Source organism: Aspergillus affinis, assembly GCF_023601865.1.
Source record: "Aspergillus affinis strain CMG 70 chromosome Unknown NODE_114_length_115191_cov_87_667443, whole genome shotgun sequence".
NCBI classification, from domain to species: Eukaryota; Fungi; Ascomycota; class Eurotiomycetes; order Eurotiales; family Aspergillaceae; genus Aspergillus; species Aspergillus affinis.
The window spans coordinates 29,324-48,126 of NW_026515895.1; the positions used below are offsets into that span (position 1 = coordinate 29,324).

Genomic DNA, 18,803 nt, shown 5'->3' on the forward strand with positions numbered 1-18,803 from the left:
CATGTGAGTCCCCCGGAGAGACTTAGCCTCGTCTTCTTGCCATTGTCATCTGTTCTTGATATCCAATGAATGTTTCTTGGCAGAGATCTAGCCTTTGAATACTATAGTCCTGTGGCATATCCTGTTTTAGAAGGCGAAAAGGGCATTGTGTATAACCAATCAGTACAGTGGCATGAGGTATACTCGCCCCCCTTGACCAGGCAGCCTTGAGACCAACATGTTTTTACTCTAGGAACCCTTGATGACCTTGCCGAAGGAGCATGAGGCCCCCCAACTGGTGCAGATACTTTTGGAAAACTTACTATGAGAGCTAACGAATCCTTCCCTCGGAGACTAGAAAGCTACTTGTGTTAGAACTTGTTTGAGAGAAAACTCTTCTTACGGCTGACTGAATGCTATCTGATCCTGTTGTGGTTCCTTGAGAAGGTATTCGTGTTTTGTTTCCTTTGTTAGCAACGAAAGATGAACAGCAGGAGGTGAGCCCAGAAGTTAGGAAAGCAGACTAGCGGTAAACAATTTCTTAATTTGCTTAACTATCTGTTCAATATCAATGATGCCTAAAGATTGCCCCTGCCAGTACGGAGGCCTTGTCACTTTGCACCTCATCTTAAGACGCTCCACTGGGCGTTACTACGCAATTCCAAAATGATTCACAGGCTTCTGTAGTGCCCAAAATCCTCCTTTCTCACCATGTGGCTGGTAATCGGCTTCATGTAAATCGATTCCGTCTGAATCTATAACGTAGCGTCTGATTTCGTCCCGGGTATCCGGATCAGCGGAAACTGCCAGGCGTTAACTAGAATCCACGGACTCAGTAGCGATCATACCAGTCAGAAGCATTCTTCCATTAGACATAGCTAATTCTCTATGTATAATTCCCTCAAGATCTGGTTTTCCGTAGAATACCGTCCCACGGCGAGAAATGCGAACCTTCTCCCCTTCTTGGTATTCCTTCTGTGATTTGTTCATGATATAGAGGGAATAACTCAAAGCCTAACCTGGAGTTAGCCAATACCAGAATAGCGAAGAACTCTCCCTACCATCGACTTCTCATCTTCATCTAGGAGTTTGTCCATCCATTCAACAATCCAGTCCTCATGATCTTAAAGGGGTAAGCTTAGTTCTCATGTAGGATGAATACTCACATTCTTCTTGAAGCCTCCATATCAGTAAGATTCTTTTGTTGTGAGATGCCTGTCGGCCGGTAGTTTGAGGGAGTCTTCTTTCGACAAATTCTTTGACATAGGGTAGCTGCCCGGCGATCCCAATTCCGGTGGCAACCGCGACGACAGAAGTGTAACCCTGTATATTCAAAGACTCGCCGTATGGACCGTCTATTAAGATGCGCAGGCGGCTGTAAGGGCTAGTATACAAAGCCCTACTGAACCCTGTTTCGGCTTTTGCAAGGAGAGATATATTGATGACTTTACCATCTGGGTCACATTCCCACCAAATGACAGTAAAAGGATGTGATTCAGCGAAGGATAGCGGTCGAAGACCTGGGGCTGTGATATAAACGTACTGACCCGCACGCGCTCTCCAAGGACGAGGAGGCCGAAAAGTTAGCTCAACCGCATCCTTGTGTTTGATAACATCAGACACTGCGAACTGTTGGCCAGCCACGACATTACGGAACGTCTGACAGAGCACACAGATGACAGAATTCAGCAAGAACAGTCCAACGGAGATAATCAGGCAAATTCCGTCAAAACCGAATCGCTGTTTCAAATGTAGCCATGCAGTGACCACCACGAAAAGACTCAGGAGGCAGTGCAATTTCGTGAACAGCTCGTAGCACCAACGACGCATCCAAGGGAGCACTGTTAAGGATAGAATCAGAATGGCAACACCTGCCTGCGTGGCAATCAATACGTTTTCAATTGGACAGTCAGAGTGTGGGTACTGACAATAAAGCCTCCCCGTTGATAAGCACTGTGCAAATCAAATCGCTGGGTTTTTAGGGAGAATGCAACATGGATGACAGATTGAATAGTAGCCATTACTCCTAAAAGGCGATGGAGGTGTTGATACGTTGACAAAGAAATTCCAATTATCCCAGCTCCGAGGCTGAACTGGGGTACGGCAAGAAGTGGAATGAAGTGCAAGACAGCTAATCTAGCTGCCCTTGATCTAGCGGCTGACAGGCCAGATACTCCTACTATGTTGCATGCAAAAGTTCCAGCAAAGTAAATCGTGCGAGTGATAGCATCGAATCGAGTGATCGGGCCCCAGAATCGTCGCCGCCGGAATATGTATGGTAGAATCAGGTGTTTTGAAAACAAGTAAATCAGACGAGGATTGATGACATATCGGACACCCCGAACTAGGTACCTTTGGACGAGCAGGAAAGCCACCAAACTGGCGGCAATGTAGACATAAATCATCAGAACATCCATGCTTGAGAAAGGCTAGGTGTGATGGGCTCCAGAGTTCTGGGAGAGGTGGCTTGATTTATGTTCTCAAACGACCACGGTTTCGACTTACACGCAATCGTGGCTCTCTAATAAAGTCTATTTTCGGCCAATAGGACCGGCCAATGTGTAGGCTGGGAAAAAAGACCACAGATAGAGCAATATTTATCTACAAATGTGGTGTTTAATTTGGTCATAGTATTCAGAAATTTGGACGCATATCTCTAGTCACTGGTACACTTCGTAAATACATGATTTTTGAAATCGACTTATAAATCCGAAAGAGGAATATAGGCCGAGGAAACGAAGCCCCGGGCACGGAATTGATAAGTTCATTACTCAATATCAATCTCTCCTGGGGCCATATGCCAATTCTGCATTTGTTCGTTGAACGCCGGCATGCTGACCGCCTCATTGGGTAATTGGGTTGCATCGGGCATAAGCAAGTTATTGCGGAAGTCGAGTCTGGTAGAGAAAAAAATAACCACATCCTGTCCCAACATGACAGGGATTTGAGGTATAGGTAATGGAACCAAGACGAAAGAGTCTCCTGTGCGCTGGGGTCTGGCATACCATTGAACATTTCCGAAACTGACCAATAGTTCCTGCAGTTGGCCCGAAGAACGAAGAAGGCAGGCTATCTCTCTCTTTTCCACATTGTAAAATATGAGGTATCCAGGTGATGCTTTCACTTGTGCGTTAAACTGGGCGAGAAAAGCACCAGGTGAGAGGTTAACCGTAAAGGTGCAATATTCTCGCCGTTGGTTGTTGATGTGCCCAACCTGCGAATGCGAGTTTCCCTGCAAAGCCAACAGTTCGTGACCAGGGCCTAGTACGTCGGTTGAGACCCCAGGAGCTGCCTGTATTAAGGACATGCTTGGTGTGCTTGGTTGCGGGAAATTATCGATGACGCCATTGAGGAGGGGCGTGGGCGTGGGGACCATAGATAATTGGCTATCCAACGTGCTGAGATGCATATCGACATCGACGGTCATATCCTGCGCGGGCAGATTGAGCGACCTATCATGGGGTACTAAGGCAGTTGAAAGCAACATTGGGTCTGATGTATCTTCTGCAGCCATGTTTTCCCGGGTATCGACTGTGGCATCTACCCTCCAACTGGATCGGCCCATGTCCTGATCGTGATCTTCCGTACCATCACCGAAGAATGCGATAAACATGTCCTGCTTAATAGCAAAACCTGTCAGATTTTCACGAGGAGTTTCGTCCCTCGACTCATAGATATTGTTCAGAAACAGGTATGGTTGGTCGGCGAAGAAGGACTCTGCATCCGTTATCCCACAGCGCATTTGGAGTGAGAATTCAGCGACCTCGTCGGTCGTGCGGGTAGGCTGTTGTGCGACCAGTGAGCGAGGTTTCAATCTTGTCAGAGTTTCGCAAATTCTGGAAGCCTCTTCCAAAAGAACGGACTCGGAGTACTCAAAGAGATCTGCTGGACGGAGCCGCGTTAAGAACTGATGAATGGCTAGGAACTCGGGTGGCTCTTTGACGATCCGGATGCCAGCGGGCTGACGGACATTGAAACTGCCAAAGCGGCGTTTTCGAGCTCTTGCGACAGGATTTACGCGACGCTTGGGGCTCACAAACCCTAGTTTGCTGGCCAAGTCGTTGAAGCGTTTCCACAGTTCGTGGGTGTCAGGCTGTTGTCGGGATCCAGGATATCGATGCAGGCCCAGAGGCCGAGAGTTAGTCAAACCAAAAAAATGCCGCATTGCAAAGAGACAGACTTGGCGGTATGCGGACAAAAATCCACGGTCATTGTTCTTAATTGTGGTATCTATAAATGTATTCTCGGAAACCTGGATAGGGCACCGGTCATTGTCAGGATGGACGTAACAGCTTCTCATACCTTCCCTTAAAGTGCCCTTAAACAGCGGACCGAGGTAGTTTTTCAACACTTGCATTATTAGTTTCAGGTATTTGGCATTCTCAAGGAAGGTTTTAAGTGATGGGATTATGCGTGGAAACTCCGTTGCTGCCTGATGCAACTGTGATCTTGTGCGTGTGTCGGTTATACTAGAAAAGACCAGATGCTCTTGAAAGGCGTAGTCCACGTATTTGCGGTCTAACTTAGAGAGCTTTGGAAAGCGACCTTGTAGATGCTCCACGGTGCTCGAGTCCAACCACTCGGGGTGCCCTAGTGTAAGCTGTATCCAAGCGTTATGTAAGAATGTGAGATTCTCAGCAAATTCCTTCCTGAGTTTCAGTTTATATCGCGCAGATTATTCAATGATTCCATACCTCAACACAGTGCTCCCGAACTAAATGTGTTCCCATCTGCCACTGGGGCCACAATCCTGCAAAGGGAAGAAGATCGTCTAGCTTATCTCTCACAGTCCGATATAGAATATTGTTCGGCTTGTAGAGCTGTCGGAAGTCATTGCATTTGCTTTCAGACCACCTTGCTAGCCAACCACTGGCTGACTTTTGGTCGCCTTGTTTCTGGTAGTACCGGATATTCCTGTATATTTCTCCATCGCTGTATTCGCGAGAACTGCTATCACCCTCACGTAGCCGTCTTCGCGCCTCCGGTGTGAGTTTAGAGGAGTCAAAGAGATTGATAACCCACCATTGGTCGTTAGGCTCCAGCCATTCCCAAGCTGCAGATACTCGATGCTGCCCTTGAAGGCAGCAGATCTTTGCATCTTCAGGCAATTTGATCTCTCTGGGCTCATCTTTATCAAAGGCCGAGAGAGAGTTCAACGACAGCAGATGATGCAGTTCTTGAGGAGAGAGTTCAGCAGGTATCCAACTGAGGGGGTCCTCGCGGCGGCAACCCTCTTTCTGAAATCGATGTAACAAACGCCGAACATTTGCTGCAATTGGTGCACGGGTGCCGTACACATTCTCGTCTTCAAATACCAGACTGTCTAATGTTCGCACTATGACAGTACCGACAAGAGCATTATTACACACGCGAGCAATATCAAACTGGTCTTGGCTTGAATTTGGCATGTTCGATTAAGCTTCAAATTTTCTAATTAGTAAAGACGTAGAAAGACATATGAATGTTGATCACCTACGCGGCGCCACGAGTCTAGGGAAAAAAGCCGTGGTCCTAGACAAGACTACTGTGGTACTCTACCACCTTGCTAATATGCGAGGGGTTGAATACACACAGTCACAACTATTATGTGCTGTCAGGAATTGTAGAATTGCGTGTGCAAAGTACATGACCATGCATTAACATAGCATGTGTTGAAGCTTAGCTCAGACAGGACAATGATTGCTTTATAAATGTGGCTTTGCACATGCAAATTACTCGCTAGCGCTGCACTTTTACATAGGTAAAAAAGCAATTGATAAAAACCATGGCCCTGCGTGAGTAAATTACTTGCGCCCGCGTCAAAATCACTCACGCATAGTTGTGGATACTCAGAACCATAGTCCTGCATGGGCGAATCACTTGCGTATGTATTAAAGTCACCTGCGTAGAAATTTAGCTCACACATATCTGTACATAGTCTAAACTGTGGCCTGACTCGAGCAAAGTATTGTCGCATGCGTTAGCATTACCTGCACGGAAACATCGCCCACGCAGGATAGTGAATACTCTGAAACCGTAGCCCTGCTTGAGCGAATTACTTGCGCGTGTATTAATATCACCTGCGTGAAAACTTTGCGCATGGATGCCTGTAAATATTCTAAAACTGTGGCTCTGCGTGTGCATTAATATTACCTGCGTAAAATTTTGCGCATGGACGCCTGTAAATATTCTAAAACTGTGGCTCTGCGTGTGCATTGATATTATCTGTGTAGAAACTTCGCCTACGCAGAATAGGGAATACTCTCAAACCGTGGCCCTGTATGTGCAGATTGTTTGCGTGTGTATTAATATTACATATTACATTACTTAGCTGATGCATGGCTATAATAGCTTTAGTTATGTCCTTCCATAAGTACGTTACAAATCAGCACTTTCCTGTCATGCATGTATACCTATAGTTCTAGAACCATGACTTTGCACTTACTTCACTACGCCAAGACCAGTTTCCGTGTGCACTCAGAGCCATGGTTCCAAACTGTGGCTTCGCATATGCAATAGAGTCGCCCATACCAAAACAAGTTTCCATGAGAATATATCAGCACTGAGGAAAGCTGTAACCTTGCATAAGTGAAGGACAAGAAATACCGTCTTCTTAACATCTATTTATGTGGTATCCAATCATTCAAGGGTATTTCATAAGCCGGACACTCTGTTCTTACCCGAAACTTAGACATCATACTGTCACAATACAGAACGTTCCCGTCTGAAGCCGCGTTCTTCTAGCTATTAGGTCCCTCTTTTCCTTAAATGGAAATTGAAAGCCACTATGGAGATTCAAAAACTAGAGAACCGGAAATCGTCGTTCCCTCGGACCAATACGGCTTACAAGCTAGCTTCTAAAAGGGGATCAGATGCCATAGATCAAAATACCGATCGCAGAAGGACTGAAAATAAACTTCACAAATCTAGCTCCCATCGAGAGGACGGCCTGGAAAAAAAATGTGGTGATCCCTGGCAGGATTTCCAGAGATTGTTCAAGTCGGACTTGGGCGGTCGAGGCTTTGTGGTCCATACAAATGACAACAATTTCACGGCACTGTTTGTGAGAGAGTTCCAAACCGAGAGCAAGGAATGGCTGTCAAGGCTTCGAAAAACATCCCACAGAAACATTGTCTCTCTTCAAAAAGCCTTTCACCATGACGGTGTCCTATTCCTCTTCTATGAGCTCATGGATGTGTGTCTGTCCGGGGTCTTTGCAACACCTTTCGGTCAGCTGAAACCTTACGAAGTGGCAGCTTTTTGCCAGGAGATACTCTCTGGTTTGGTGTATATACACAAAACGCTGCGGTTGGCGCACGGTGAGCTTAATTCCTCAACTGTGTTGCTGTCAATGGATGGGGCTGTAAAGATCGGTATGTTGTATCAAACCTTCATCTCTATTTAGAGTAACTTGGTTTTTAACTGACAGGCATTAGCTGATATAGGAAGATGTATGTTAAAAAAAGACGTGGACCAACGGTCTGTACAAGGAGATGTTCGGTCACTCGGTCAAATGATTATAGAGTGTTTGGAGCCAAGAACATTTCTACGCAAAGAGGAATCTTTAACTCATACCTCGTGGGATCCCATGCTTCGTCGTTTTGTTGAGCAAACCAAGACAAAGACAGCCGAAGAGCTCCTTCAGGTAGGCGTATGGCGTCTTGTTCAAGGGTAATGCTGACCTTAGCAGGATGATTTCCTCAAGCTATCTCCTGGACCGAACTGTCTTAAGCCTTACATCCGACTCGCTAGGGACTCTATGGTCAATCATGTTGAAATATTTCAATGAGCGACAGCCATGTTTATGAAGGCACAGGCTTACAACAAACAGGCTTCAGACAGCGGATGCTTTTCAGTATGATCCTCAGCCTAGCTGAATATTGATACTGGGACTTGTATGCCAGAGTATCTTCTCCGTATCCCTCTAGAGCCTTGCATCAGAGAGTCAGCCTTACATAGTTAATGGAGAGATACGTTTAACTGGAGCCCGTATAGTGCAATCCTCGAACCGCTTAATTAACATAACTAGGCAAACAAAATAAAAAAGAACTCTTTAAAAAGAGGCTAGAGCTGCATCTGTGTTATTTGGTGGATGGGATAAGTATAGATTAAGTTGTATTATTCAAAGAGCGACCTTAGCGAAGCATTCCCGTGGACCTGAGGCGATTTTAATCCATTTTCCAAGGCAAACAATGGTTTCAGGTAAAGGATCATGAAAATTTAATAGACTTGCTGTGATTTCATCAAGAAAGATGATATCTTGGTGGGAGAAGTGTAACAACATATATTTAAAGAACCTATGAGTGATCCTGTCAAATAACTAATTAAACTAAGTTTAAGGTACATTGGCGTTCTTCCAAAAAAAATCCAGGCAAGACAACTGTCTGTGAAGTGGTAAAGCCGACTTTGATCTATACTGCAGTGTTACTTATGTTAAGATGTTAAACTCTTGCCATTGTGGACTAACTAAGCCTTGGACAAATATATATACTTATGATAGTGTCACACTCGCAGATCAAATACAGAGTTGCATCGGACACATACAAGCAGAGAACTTGTAAATGGGTATGTAAAACCTGCCAGGGAACTGTAGAAATCACTTTAAGAGACTACAGAGGATCGAGTCCACAGTAACATTACCACCCGTCGCTAGCTCCTTGACCAAATATATCTTTCTCAGTGTCCGCAAGCACCGCCCTCCCGAGCTAATTTGAAGAAACGGGTGCTATCTCAGTCAGACGAGCCACAATGGAAGCACGGATGTGAAACCTACTTTCAAAATGTATTCCAGGCTGTCTCCTTGGTCAACATCGGTGAATATCTTCGCTAAATGAGATGAGAAATTCTGGCAAGGAATGTCATCCCTTATGTGCAAAAGGTCGCGGGCAAGGCGCCGTACAGCCTGAATATCCCGAGCCATTCCCTGAGGATCTGGCTTTTGCATCATAGAATTCCCAATATTCGCTAGATTCCATATATTAGTCTGCATCGTATCGTTCTATCTGCTATCATACCTATTTTCACACCGCCTTTTTTTGTTATAAGTATATTCTTTGGATCTATCAAACCGTGGTAGATTCCAAGGACGTTGTGGACATATTCCAATCCTTTGAGAACCTAGACCTTGGTCAAATCTTTGAAGTAGTAATAGACAGTTTTCAATTTACCTGTTTGCATATTGCAGATACCTCTACTTCACCAAGTTGGAAAGCAGCGGCTATGTTCCCCAGTGAAATACCCCATTCATCATAAAGCAGAAAGGCTTCGGTCCCCGAATGGTGAATCTCCTTTATATTAACCAGGTTCTTGTGCGAAGTTGTGCGCACTACAGTCGGCAACTCTCCATTGACTTTCTGGTACAAGTGTGGGGCTTTATCGCCAAATATTTCAACCCCGTCCAGGCCGTGAAGACGGCTCGAAGGAAATTGAAAGGTTGACATAATAGATATCCGTAATCCTTGGCAGGTGGTGGGGTGGTGGGGTGGTGGTTTATCTTCAATGGAGAGTCAATCAATTTCCAGTGGACTAATCCAAGGAAACTGTATAAATAATTCAAATTTAGGCCATGTTTTGTCTGAAAGTGCCACGGTTTCGGCCCCAGCACACACGATAACACTTTCGTTTTGCCACCTACATGCCATGGAGCCACATTTCTCGCATACGTGCCCTTCAGCAGAAAAGCCAGAGAGCACCCCTTCTGCCTAGGGTGCTGTCGTCACCCACATGGTGGGATATGGGAACTCGGAAATCTTCTAGCAAATCACAGATATATCTATTTCAGAGGAGAAATTCAATAATACCCAACGCTATGAGATAATGGAGGGTATGCAGGCCCTATAATTTCATTTCTTGCGGTTTTGGTTTAAAATAATGAATGAGTTTGTCCACAATTGCCAACCCAATAATGCGATAAACAACAGATACAAATAAAATGTAACCCAAATTCACAAGTACAAATATCGGAGTGTAACTAGGAAGAGCCTTCCCCTAAACCCAGTGCCACGGATAACGTGTCACTTAGGTGGCTAATTCCCAGGGCCTATAATGGAATAAGTCTCAGGTGTCACTAATAGTGCCCTAAACACAGACCTGAAGGGTTTTAATGAGCTCGCTATATGACTCAATCGGTCGCAGGTGATCAACCTCGGCGCGCTAACAAGATTTGAGAATTCTGAGAGTTATTTTCCAGGGAATTATCTAGCAAACATACCTCTTTGATTAACTCAACATCACTATCTGTCCAAGAGAGCAGTGTAATAATCAGATCTTTATCGAGGTCAGGCCGTAACAAAAAATCGCAAACAGCAGTACTGTTCCATTTACCCAGATCGGGTTGCCAGAGATTTGGGTGATGCTCGCGGTATCGTTGGAATCGGTTAGAAACAGCACCTGATGTACGCGTGTAAGGCGTTGGACCGGACAATGAGGTGCCCCTTAAAGTGGCACTCTTTTTAGTCAATAATGTAGCAATGGTATCCATACGCACTCCCCACATGTTGAGCACAATAGCAACAATAGTCTCTTCCTGAGTCCACTGGACCGCACACATGTTGCCTTTGTTGTCAGTCTTACCGGATCACCGCTTTACGCTCTTGTGAGTGCCTTAAATAACTACGGGAGAAAGGAATCCGGCTACTTTAACAATTACGAAGCTGCGTGAAGGGGTGAGAAGCCTTTGAACAAGGGTCTGTTTTGTACGGCGTAGTTATGCGACCCCAATTGCTCCTAAGCGCAGTCATTAAAGGGAACAAGAGCTTAGTTCCGAGCTAATTTACTGGGTCTATTTTCCCGGAACTGCCGCTGGCCAACCGATATTAAGTTCGTCGGTACGCCGCAGCAAGGAGTGGTCACGTTAAGCGCTAGGGCCGGCTAGTCAATCCATGGATAATACAGCCATCCCGTGCTTTGCCTGTTTGGGCGGCTACAACTGCGGCGATATTACTCGTGAGTGGCGTGGGATTGGGGTCAATGTCACCCCGTTCAGCTCATGGTGCTCGGGAACTACTTGCAGTCCTTTTGCATTTCCGTCCATCGGCATTGGCGCAAGTCCACTCATACAGCGAAGATTAGACAAGCTAGAATTGAAAGGCAACATTACATGTCTACAAATGTCCTCCACTCTGCCACTTCAATATTAATATATTACGCGGTTGCAAAATGGAAGTTACGACTGTGTTGGAATTTTTTGTTGCCCACGGATTGTTACCGAGGACTATCGAGGGGGGAACCTCGCTGGTGTCTTGAAATAACGCATCAGCTTGTCTAAATTGAGATAGAAGGGGCGCTTAAACGAGAGGCGTACTTAAAGATAAATGTCAATCAAACACCAGAAGACACAAGTATTTGGGGTATACTCCGATGTAGCTCACCGTAGCACATACATCAAAGTGGGATAGTGCTACTTTGCTAGGCCACGGTACCAGATGGGTGTGGCCCAATGGTCTTTTTGCAATCATTCTTACCATATTTTTGAAAACTGTGGTAATGAGAAAAAGCATGGTGTTTTCATGATATAAGGATCTCTAGTTTTCTACAATTTCCCAAACCAAACATCCAGCAGAATGTCAAAGTGCGAGCATAGGTCTTGGATCGACCTGGCCCAGGGGAGGGCTGTGCCACAGATCAACTATGGGTCCCGGCTTGCGCAATTGACTGGAGAGCTGCCCAATCCCTCAATTCAACTGCCGCAGGTTATTTTCTTTATGGGGCGACAAGTGAAGAACCAGGCATTGCGCCAGCTGTGCGGGAGCAATTATCGCGGACAGGGCCGCCATCACTTCATTAATCTGCGTCTAGATAACCGAACATGGCATTCCTCGCATCCTCGGTTCTTTGCTGACTGCGACCCGCTGAATCATTCACTGTTGCCCGCATCCGATCACCGACATATCTGTCACCAGGAACAAGTTTTCCCGGTTGAATTACCCCCAACAGAATATTCGTTTCATGACCTTGTACTTTCGCGAGTATTATTCCTCTTCGTGGATGTTATTTGTATTTTTGCGGATGATGTCGGTGGCCCTGAAAAAGTCTGGGAACTTTTGTTGACATGGGCCAAAATTGGCTCGGCCTCTACTATCGCACAAATTAGACCCAGAGTCATTATTGTTGCGAGTGACCATATTCAAAGCCCAGCAAGCTCATCTGAGGCAAAAGAAAGTTTTCTGTCCAGCCTCATCGAGGCTTGTGAGGTTCCTTTATTCACTGTTTTCAGTGATATCCAATTTTCTCGCCTGCGCAGACCCGGTTTATCCCCTGAGGCCCGCTACATGAGACTTGGGAGCGACATGGTTCATGCACTTCGCGAAGCGCGTAATTATCGAGACTGCGAGCACGCTTTATTCTCTGCAACCCACCTGAACGCTTTCTTTGAGCTTTCGCTAAGACATTCTACTACTGCCTTATTCTTGCCTTTCAACTTTGTTCACGCATCAAGGCAGCGAAACCCTCTTGATGGGTCATTTGTGTCGCACTTGGTTGAATTTTTCGCTCTTGGGAATAGAAGCCGTGCCCCATACGATGATGTCGCATCATACATCGCCTCTGCGATACTGATGGATGCCTACCCTCCAGGGATGCATAGTTTGTGTCCTGAATATTTCCCTTGGGGGTTGCCTGCGCTAATACTATCAAGGATTCTGTCCAACTATGATGTTCCACACTCTATATCGCGAAGCATGCTACACTGCACTGCGGCATTGTTATAGCACCGATGTCTTTGCGGATGTCCAGTGTCGTAAAATAGAAAGTTACTTCAGCGCACACTTCGAAAGGATGACCAAGAAGTCGGTTTCATCATCTGAGATCCATAAGCGAAATCTCGAAAGCCAAAGCAAATACTGGGGTTGGGTGCGGTCCAACAAAACCTGTTTGTGGTGTATACGACGAAATCCAGAGCACCCCCAAAGTTGCGGTCACACATTTTGTGATACGTGTACAGAGATATTCGGCGAGCCTTCTCCACATATGGAGTGCGAGTATCTCATGCGTGTGTGCATCCTGTGTGGAGGGTCAAAAGGCCTTACTGTTAGGCTGAAACCTTCAACCGCTGCTCCCCGGGTTTTAACTATAGATGGTGGAGGTCCTCGCGGTATTATTCCCCTGGAGAATCTGGAGATAGTACAGGAGCTCCTTGGCCCAGATCTCCCCATCAATGATCTTTTCGAGCTTAAAGTCGGCAGTAGCTCCGGGGGTATTATTGTTCTCACTATAACAATTCTCGCCATGCACATTTCCCAATGCAAGGCTCTCTTTTGCGCAATGGCAAGAAAGATCTTTGCTCCCGCACGAAGAAAGCGATATCTGAGTTTTTGGCTGGCCGATGGAGCTTATGACACAATTGCATTTGAACATACTCTCAAGGAGCACTTTGGGGAGTCTAGGCGATTGTTTGATGCTCCAAGGTCATTTATATCCTCGGGTAAAGTTGCCGTCACAGCAACTTCCATAAGAGATGGAGCGCCGTACATTTTCGCAAACTATAATGGAGCAGCGCCGCATAGGCTGGAGCCAGGTAAATGGGGCTTGCATATGGTTTAGAAAATTGCTGACTATTTTAGCATACGGAAGAATCATACCAGATCTTGAAAGCGAGCCATTCGTCTGGGAAATGTAGGTTTACGTTCCAAAGCATGTCCATAACTGATAGCTAAACTGAATCAGTGCTCGAGCTACTGCAGCAGCCCCACCGTAAGTACATAGCACTCATTCTTGAACATCATTAACTGAGACTTGACAGACTTTTCCCAACAATTGATATACCTGGATTAGGCACCTTTCAAGATGGTGGGATGAGACGGCATAATAACCCCGTTAATCTGGCATTGTCTGAAGCTCGGCATTTGTGGCCAAACACTGCTGATCCTGATATCCTAGTTTCTCTGGGAACAGGATCAGAGGTTGCAAATGTATCCCCAAGAGCCTCGCGCTTCCGCAATATTCTCGTCGACGGATGGGTACCCCGTGTATATCGCTCTCTGAGGTCGTCTTTTGATGGCCAGACAACGTGGAGAGAGCTCGTGGGGCTTCTTGACGATAGTGCGCGCGCAGGATACTTTAGGTTTGATTCGTCTTTTCCAGATGGCCTGCCAGCGATGGACAATACTGAGTGTATGGATGATTTATCTGAACAAGTTCGAAAACACCCAGGAGATCCAAACAACCACCAAGATGCCGTTACGGCCTTGCTTATTTCATGTTTCTTTTTCCGGCTAGACGCCGTACCAGAGTACCGAGCCGGTCTAATTCAATGCACTGGCACGATTCGGTGTCGCACTCAGGCACAGGCTCTGATCACACGTCTATCTATGATCGAACCGGGAAGAATAGAGTTTTTTAAAGACAAAATAAACCTCGGACTGGCCCTTTCTACCGAGGATATTTGCCAAGTCTGTCATCGATACTCATTACCCGTTCGGTTTGTCGTCCGTGACCTCGAGGAAGTCGTCACATTATCGCTAAGGCTCGGTACTGCTACGCGACGATTGAGTGCATTTCCCAACAAAATGCAATGGTTCATTGATGAACAACAACTAAACTGTCCCTTTGGCTCTGCGAATCACAGTATTCCCTTACAGGTGGATTGCCCTGCCTGTAGCACAAGTGCTCGAGGAAACAAAAGAAAATACATTTGACGGGTTTTAATCCTTTCTTTGAATCACAAGTGTTTCCTTACTTCAATACACTTCCCAGAAGTTCACGACACCGTTTCAACATAAAATTGGATTGATTCAGCGTTTCTCTCAATTCGTGGTTTTGTTGGCGTAGCGTTTCAATTAAAGCTTGGTCCTCCATAAGGAGCAAGCGCGCCCTGCGTAGCTCAGCGATTAAATTTGGCGTAGAACTTTCGTAGGCCACAAGGCTTGTATCCGCCTGTTTGTAGTTAGGCACTTTCGTTCTTTGATTCGATCATTTGACGTACATTATCCAGTACTTGGTCCGTTCTATACTCGTTGCCTTTTTCAATCGCCTGCATCGCCATTTAACACACAGGATGTGACAAACAAGAAACTCATGTGTCTTCGGCCCCCAGATTGTACTGCTCTTTTTAGTGAGTGGTAGCTCTTATATTTGTAATATTTCTTTTGTCATACCCCGCACGAGGCCAAGAGTTTAGGGCCAGGGATGTTATCGCCTAGTCGGCCATAGTTTCTCTATGAAATAACCGTGGCCCTCCCACGTATAAAAACGTTGGCTCTGTGGGACAGACCATTCATCTTTCCTTTCACCCACCCAGCTCACACAATGGAAGCACAATTCACGGACGAACAGCTCATGGACCTGCTTCAAAGCCTGGACAATCTACCCCAATCAACCTCACCATATGGCCTAGGTATCAATCCTTCAAGCCTTGGAATAGAGAGCTTTAACAGTGCCTCTTTCGACCATGCTCCTTCCTTTGCAGTAACAGGCAATGAATTTTCATCCGTCCTCGAAGAAGCCACCGGCGATGGCGCAGACATGACCAAACATGAAACCTTACAGTCTCGTGTCGACGACCTGGAGCAAGAGTAAGAAGAGGCCTTCTGTATTTTGTTAAGCTGTATGTCTAACTGCCATACAGATTGAATTATATGAGAACGTGAGTCGATGTTGTATAGATTTTTCAATGCTATACTAACCCGTTACCAGTATTTTGAAGCAATTGAAGGCATATTTAATACACTTGCAGCCCTGGATGATGGAAGTTACTGAAGCACTTGACAAGCTCGGAGATGGACCGGAAACCCCAACAGGCCCTGTATTTACTGCGGATGAGGAGATTTGAGTGTTCAATAACGGTGTTTTGTTGCTGTAAGGCTGTATTGTATCGCGCTGAGTGACTGGTTTTTATTTTCTTGTCTCACATCGATTAGCTAAATGAGAGGCATCTTAGGCCATTCATTGGCGGTATGGCTACAAAAAATAGCGAGTAATTTTATCTACTTACTTTAGAATCTCTAAGTTTAGTTCAGGGCGAAAATGAAATTAACTTTGTTTAGGTAAAGATCTTTGCACTATTACTCAATAGGAAAAGCACGGGATGCCTCCAAATTTTGAGTTTGTACTAAATTAGGCGCTTGCATTACCCACTAGCTCACTTAAACGAAAATTCCAAGAGCCACTTATTAATTGCACTTCTTATACTCTACTCATGTTTTTATACTCTACTCATTCACAATTATCAATCAAAGGGGTGCCTATACATGATGTTTTGATCCCTTTGTAAATATTTCTAGCTATCATGGATATCTCCTTCATCGTCAATAAGTTTAATGAGGATCCAAAGAGGTCGAGCCCAGTTTTAATTCCTCATGGCCAGGATAGAAAAAAAAGTACCACACCCGACCCTATACTGGAGTATATTGTTGACCATCTCTGCACATCTAGTCTCGTCCATGCATCCCAACTTTTGTCAAGTGCACCCGTGCCAGAGACCATCCAAGAAACCTTTTGTGCCTCAGGAGGATTCGGTCATATTATATCTTTCCAATCGTCTCTTTAACTCCCAATTAAACGCGATGCGGCTCGCATTCGGAAGAGGCAGCACGGCCACTAATTCCCGACGGGATGCACTCTACGAGTATCATCCGGAATCATCCTGCTTGTCATGTCAATCACTGGTACAAAATTACCATGTAATGCAGAAGCAGTGGGTGACACGCCCTTTAAAATTCACTCGCCGACAGTAATGACTGAAATAGGTACCACGAAGCCGACTGGAAACTGAATCACCAATATGGCGATAAGGCGGTAGAGGTGTTAATCCCACCGCCTCGGTTTATCTACTCGGGGGATACGTTTGCGTTACCGATGATATGTTCAACAGGAGGCAAACCAAGCAGTTTATCTGCAAGGGTCGTTTTCAATGAGATTTCCGAGACATTCTGGGATTGTGAGAAGGTTTATTATTCTCGAGAGAACTTCTACGTTTTCTCCCCTCGAAAAATTGACCAATGTGGCACCTGGCATGTTCACGTTTTTGCAAAAGGATTTGATGGGTGCCTCAAGTTCAGCTTCCAATGCGAGGCCCGTCCTCAGTATTAATCACGTTGATATGAGCCATAGAGTCCACGTGTAGAAGATATTATAACCATACATTTTGTGTTCTCTCTTGGTCACAAGACAAGGATAGTATTCTGGCAAGTAATATTGCCGATCAGCTATAAGCGCTGGCATTTCGAGGCGTCTATCAAAGGACCATAATATTCACAACTAAAACCGTGGCTTTCCCCGCAACTTATAAAGCACTTCAATGCCCCACCGAATGATCAGTCGTCACACGTTCTACGCATAAATTTTCAGGATTGCAAGATATAGCAGAATGAATGAGATTAAGGTATCTTCTACATTCCCCTTCCAAATTGTTGAATGGCCAAATGTTCTTGGAAGTATTGGTTTGGGTAGGTTTCATTCCTAATTTAGTGGTGTCCCTAACATCTTTTAGGCCGCCATTCCATCACACACGAAGAGGTATTCATTAAAGAATACTGCTTTTCCAGCTTAGCAGATGAAGCAAACCTTCTCAATGTTTCATCAGGCGGTATTGGAATACCTGTCCTTCATTGGTGTGGCTCTGTTAATGGGAAAGAAGTCATGGTGACCGATACATATGGTCCGTCTTTGGAAGACCTTTTCTCCCAATCAGGTCGCTATTTCAGTTTCAAAACACTTATTGAATTCGCGGACCAATTACTCGCTCGTGTCGAGTTCATTCATTCTAGAAAAATTATACACGGAGACCTCAGTCCGTGGTCATTCGCTATGGGCAATCCAGGGTGGCAAAGCCAACAAATTCTCCTTGTGGATTTTGCAACCAAGGCTGAAGCGAACACGTCTGCGCTCGATGACCTCCATGCTATAGGACAGATCTTGATGTACTTCTACAGTGGTGCAAGCTCCTGGGAATTATTTCAACAAGCAAAGGATTGTGAAAAAGACACCGCACCAGCATTCGCCAGGTTCCACAGAGCAGTTCGGTCTTGTCGAAAAATCAACTACAACATGCTAAGGAGTATCTTCCGGGATGCATATGAGGACCTTACTTTTAATCTCGCGGTTGCATTGGATCTGTATGGCCCAAGGGCTATTACGTACGGCCCCCTATCGCGTATGGGGTCGTCGTCGCCCGGCGCAAATTCCGGCTGTGATTTTCAATCACTGAATACGGAACTCTCACACGCTGGGAGACTCTTAGAGGGCACTGGCCCCCTATCTAAGTCAAACTCAGTTGAACTTCTTGCATCGCTTGACAAGATCACCGAGCTCTATTCAGCCCTGTTACACCGGGACCGAGCAATCGAAAGGGGTGGACATATCACAAACTCATATGCTCTCCCTAACCGGCTGTGGAGAGACTTGCGTTGGATTTTGGAGGGTACACGGGAAGGGCCAGCTTGTTGTCGACTTGCAGTTGTTGGAAAATGCTATAAGTTTATAGGTGTCTTATATGAGGCGATTCCGTCTTACAGAGTATATTGGGTGAAGTATCTGTTAACAATTGCACGGATTCAAAGAGAGATTGAGCCACCTTGCAGCAAGTCTCCCTGGACGCAGAACATGTATTATTGGCAGGATATTTATGATAGTTTGCAATCTTGAAGACACATATGAAATATAGTATGCTATCAAGTTCGCATTATGAAGGTATTTGATTCCTAGAGGGCTACGTCATCATTAAATCTAAACCAGCATGCGTTCACTCCATGGGTTAAATTCTAATATGCTCTATCATGCCTGGGTCAATATGTTTCAAAGAGTTAAGACGGTCAAAAACAAGTTTGCATACTTAATATAGTACTTGCTATGAGGCACAAAGCATAATTGGCTCATGAATCCATGCAGAATACAGTTAAATACAAGATCCA

General features: G+C 45.3%; 5 protein-coding genes across 5 annotated transcripts; 3 read left to right on the plus strand and 2 right to left on the minus strand.

Annotated features, from left to right (window-relative positions):
* Positions 1-630: 630 nt before the first annotated feature.
* Positions 631-2,396, minus strand: KD926_000716 (FAD-binding domain protein; the record flags this gene model as incomplete). Its single annotated transcript, XM_053104526.1, has 5 exons — positions 631-782; positions 828-993; positions 1,041-1,102; positions 1,146-1,854; positions 2,160-2,396. 5 exons carry the CDS (start codon positions 2,394-2,396, stop codon positions 631-633), a joined length of 1,326 nt encoding a protein of 441 aa, XP_052952191.1.
* A 350-nt stretch (positions 2,397-2,746) lies between these two features.
* KD926_000717 (uncharacterized protein) lies at positions 2,747-5,387 on the minus strand (the record flags this gene model as incomplete). The annotated part of the gene is made up of 2 exons (XM_053104527.1): positions 2,747-4,579; positions 4,674-5,387. 2 exons carry the CDS (start codon positions 5,385-5,387, stop codon positions 2,747-2,749), a joined length of 2,547 nt encoding a protein of 848 aa, XP_052952192.1.
* Positions 5,388-11,519: 6,132 nt separating this feature from the next.
* On the plus strand, positions 11,520-14,591 carry KD926_000718 (patatin-like phospholipase family protein; the record flags this gene model as incomplete). The annotated part of the gene is made up of 5 exons (XM_053104528.1): positions 11,520-12,540; positions 13,031-13,471; positions 13,518-13,569; positions 13,621-13,647; positions 13,697-14,591. 5 exons carry the CDS (start codon positions 11,520-11,522, stop codon positions 14,589-14,591), a joined length of 2,436 nt encoding a protein of 811 aa, XP_052952193.1.
* A 610-nt stretch (positions 14,592-15,201) lies between these two features.
* On the plus strand, positions 15,202-15,724 carry KD926_000719 (uncharacterized protein; the record flags this gene model as incomplete). The annotated part of the gene is made up of 3 exons (XM_053104529.1): positions 15,202-15,467; positions 15,521-15,538; positions 15,589-15,724. 3 exons carry the CDS (start codon positions 15,202-15,204, stop codon positions 15,722-15,724), a joined length of 420 nt encoding a protein of 139 aa, XP_052952194.1.
* Positions 15,725-17,260: 1,536 nt separating this feature from the next.
* On the plus strand, positions 17,261-18,537 carry KD926_000720 (casein kinase family protein; the record flags this gene model as incomplete). The annotated part of the gene is made up of 2 exons (XM_053104530.1): positions 17,261-17,339; positions 17,384-18,537. 2 exons carry the CDS (start codon positions 17,261-17,263, stop codon positions 18,535-18,537), a joined length of 1,233 nt encoding a protein of 410 aa, XP_052952195.1.
* Positions 18,538-18,803: the final 266 nt, after the last annotated feature.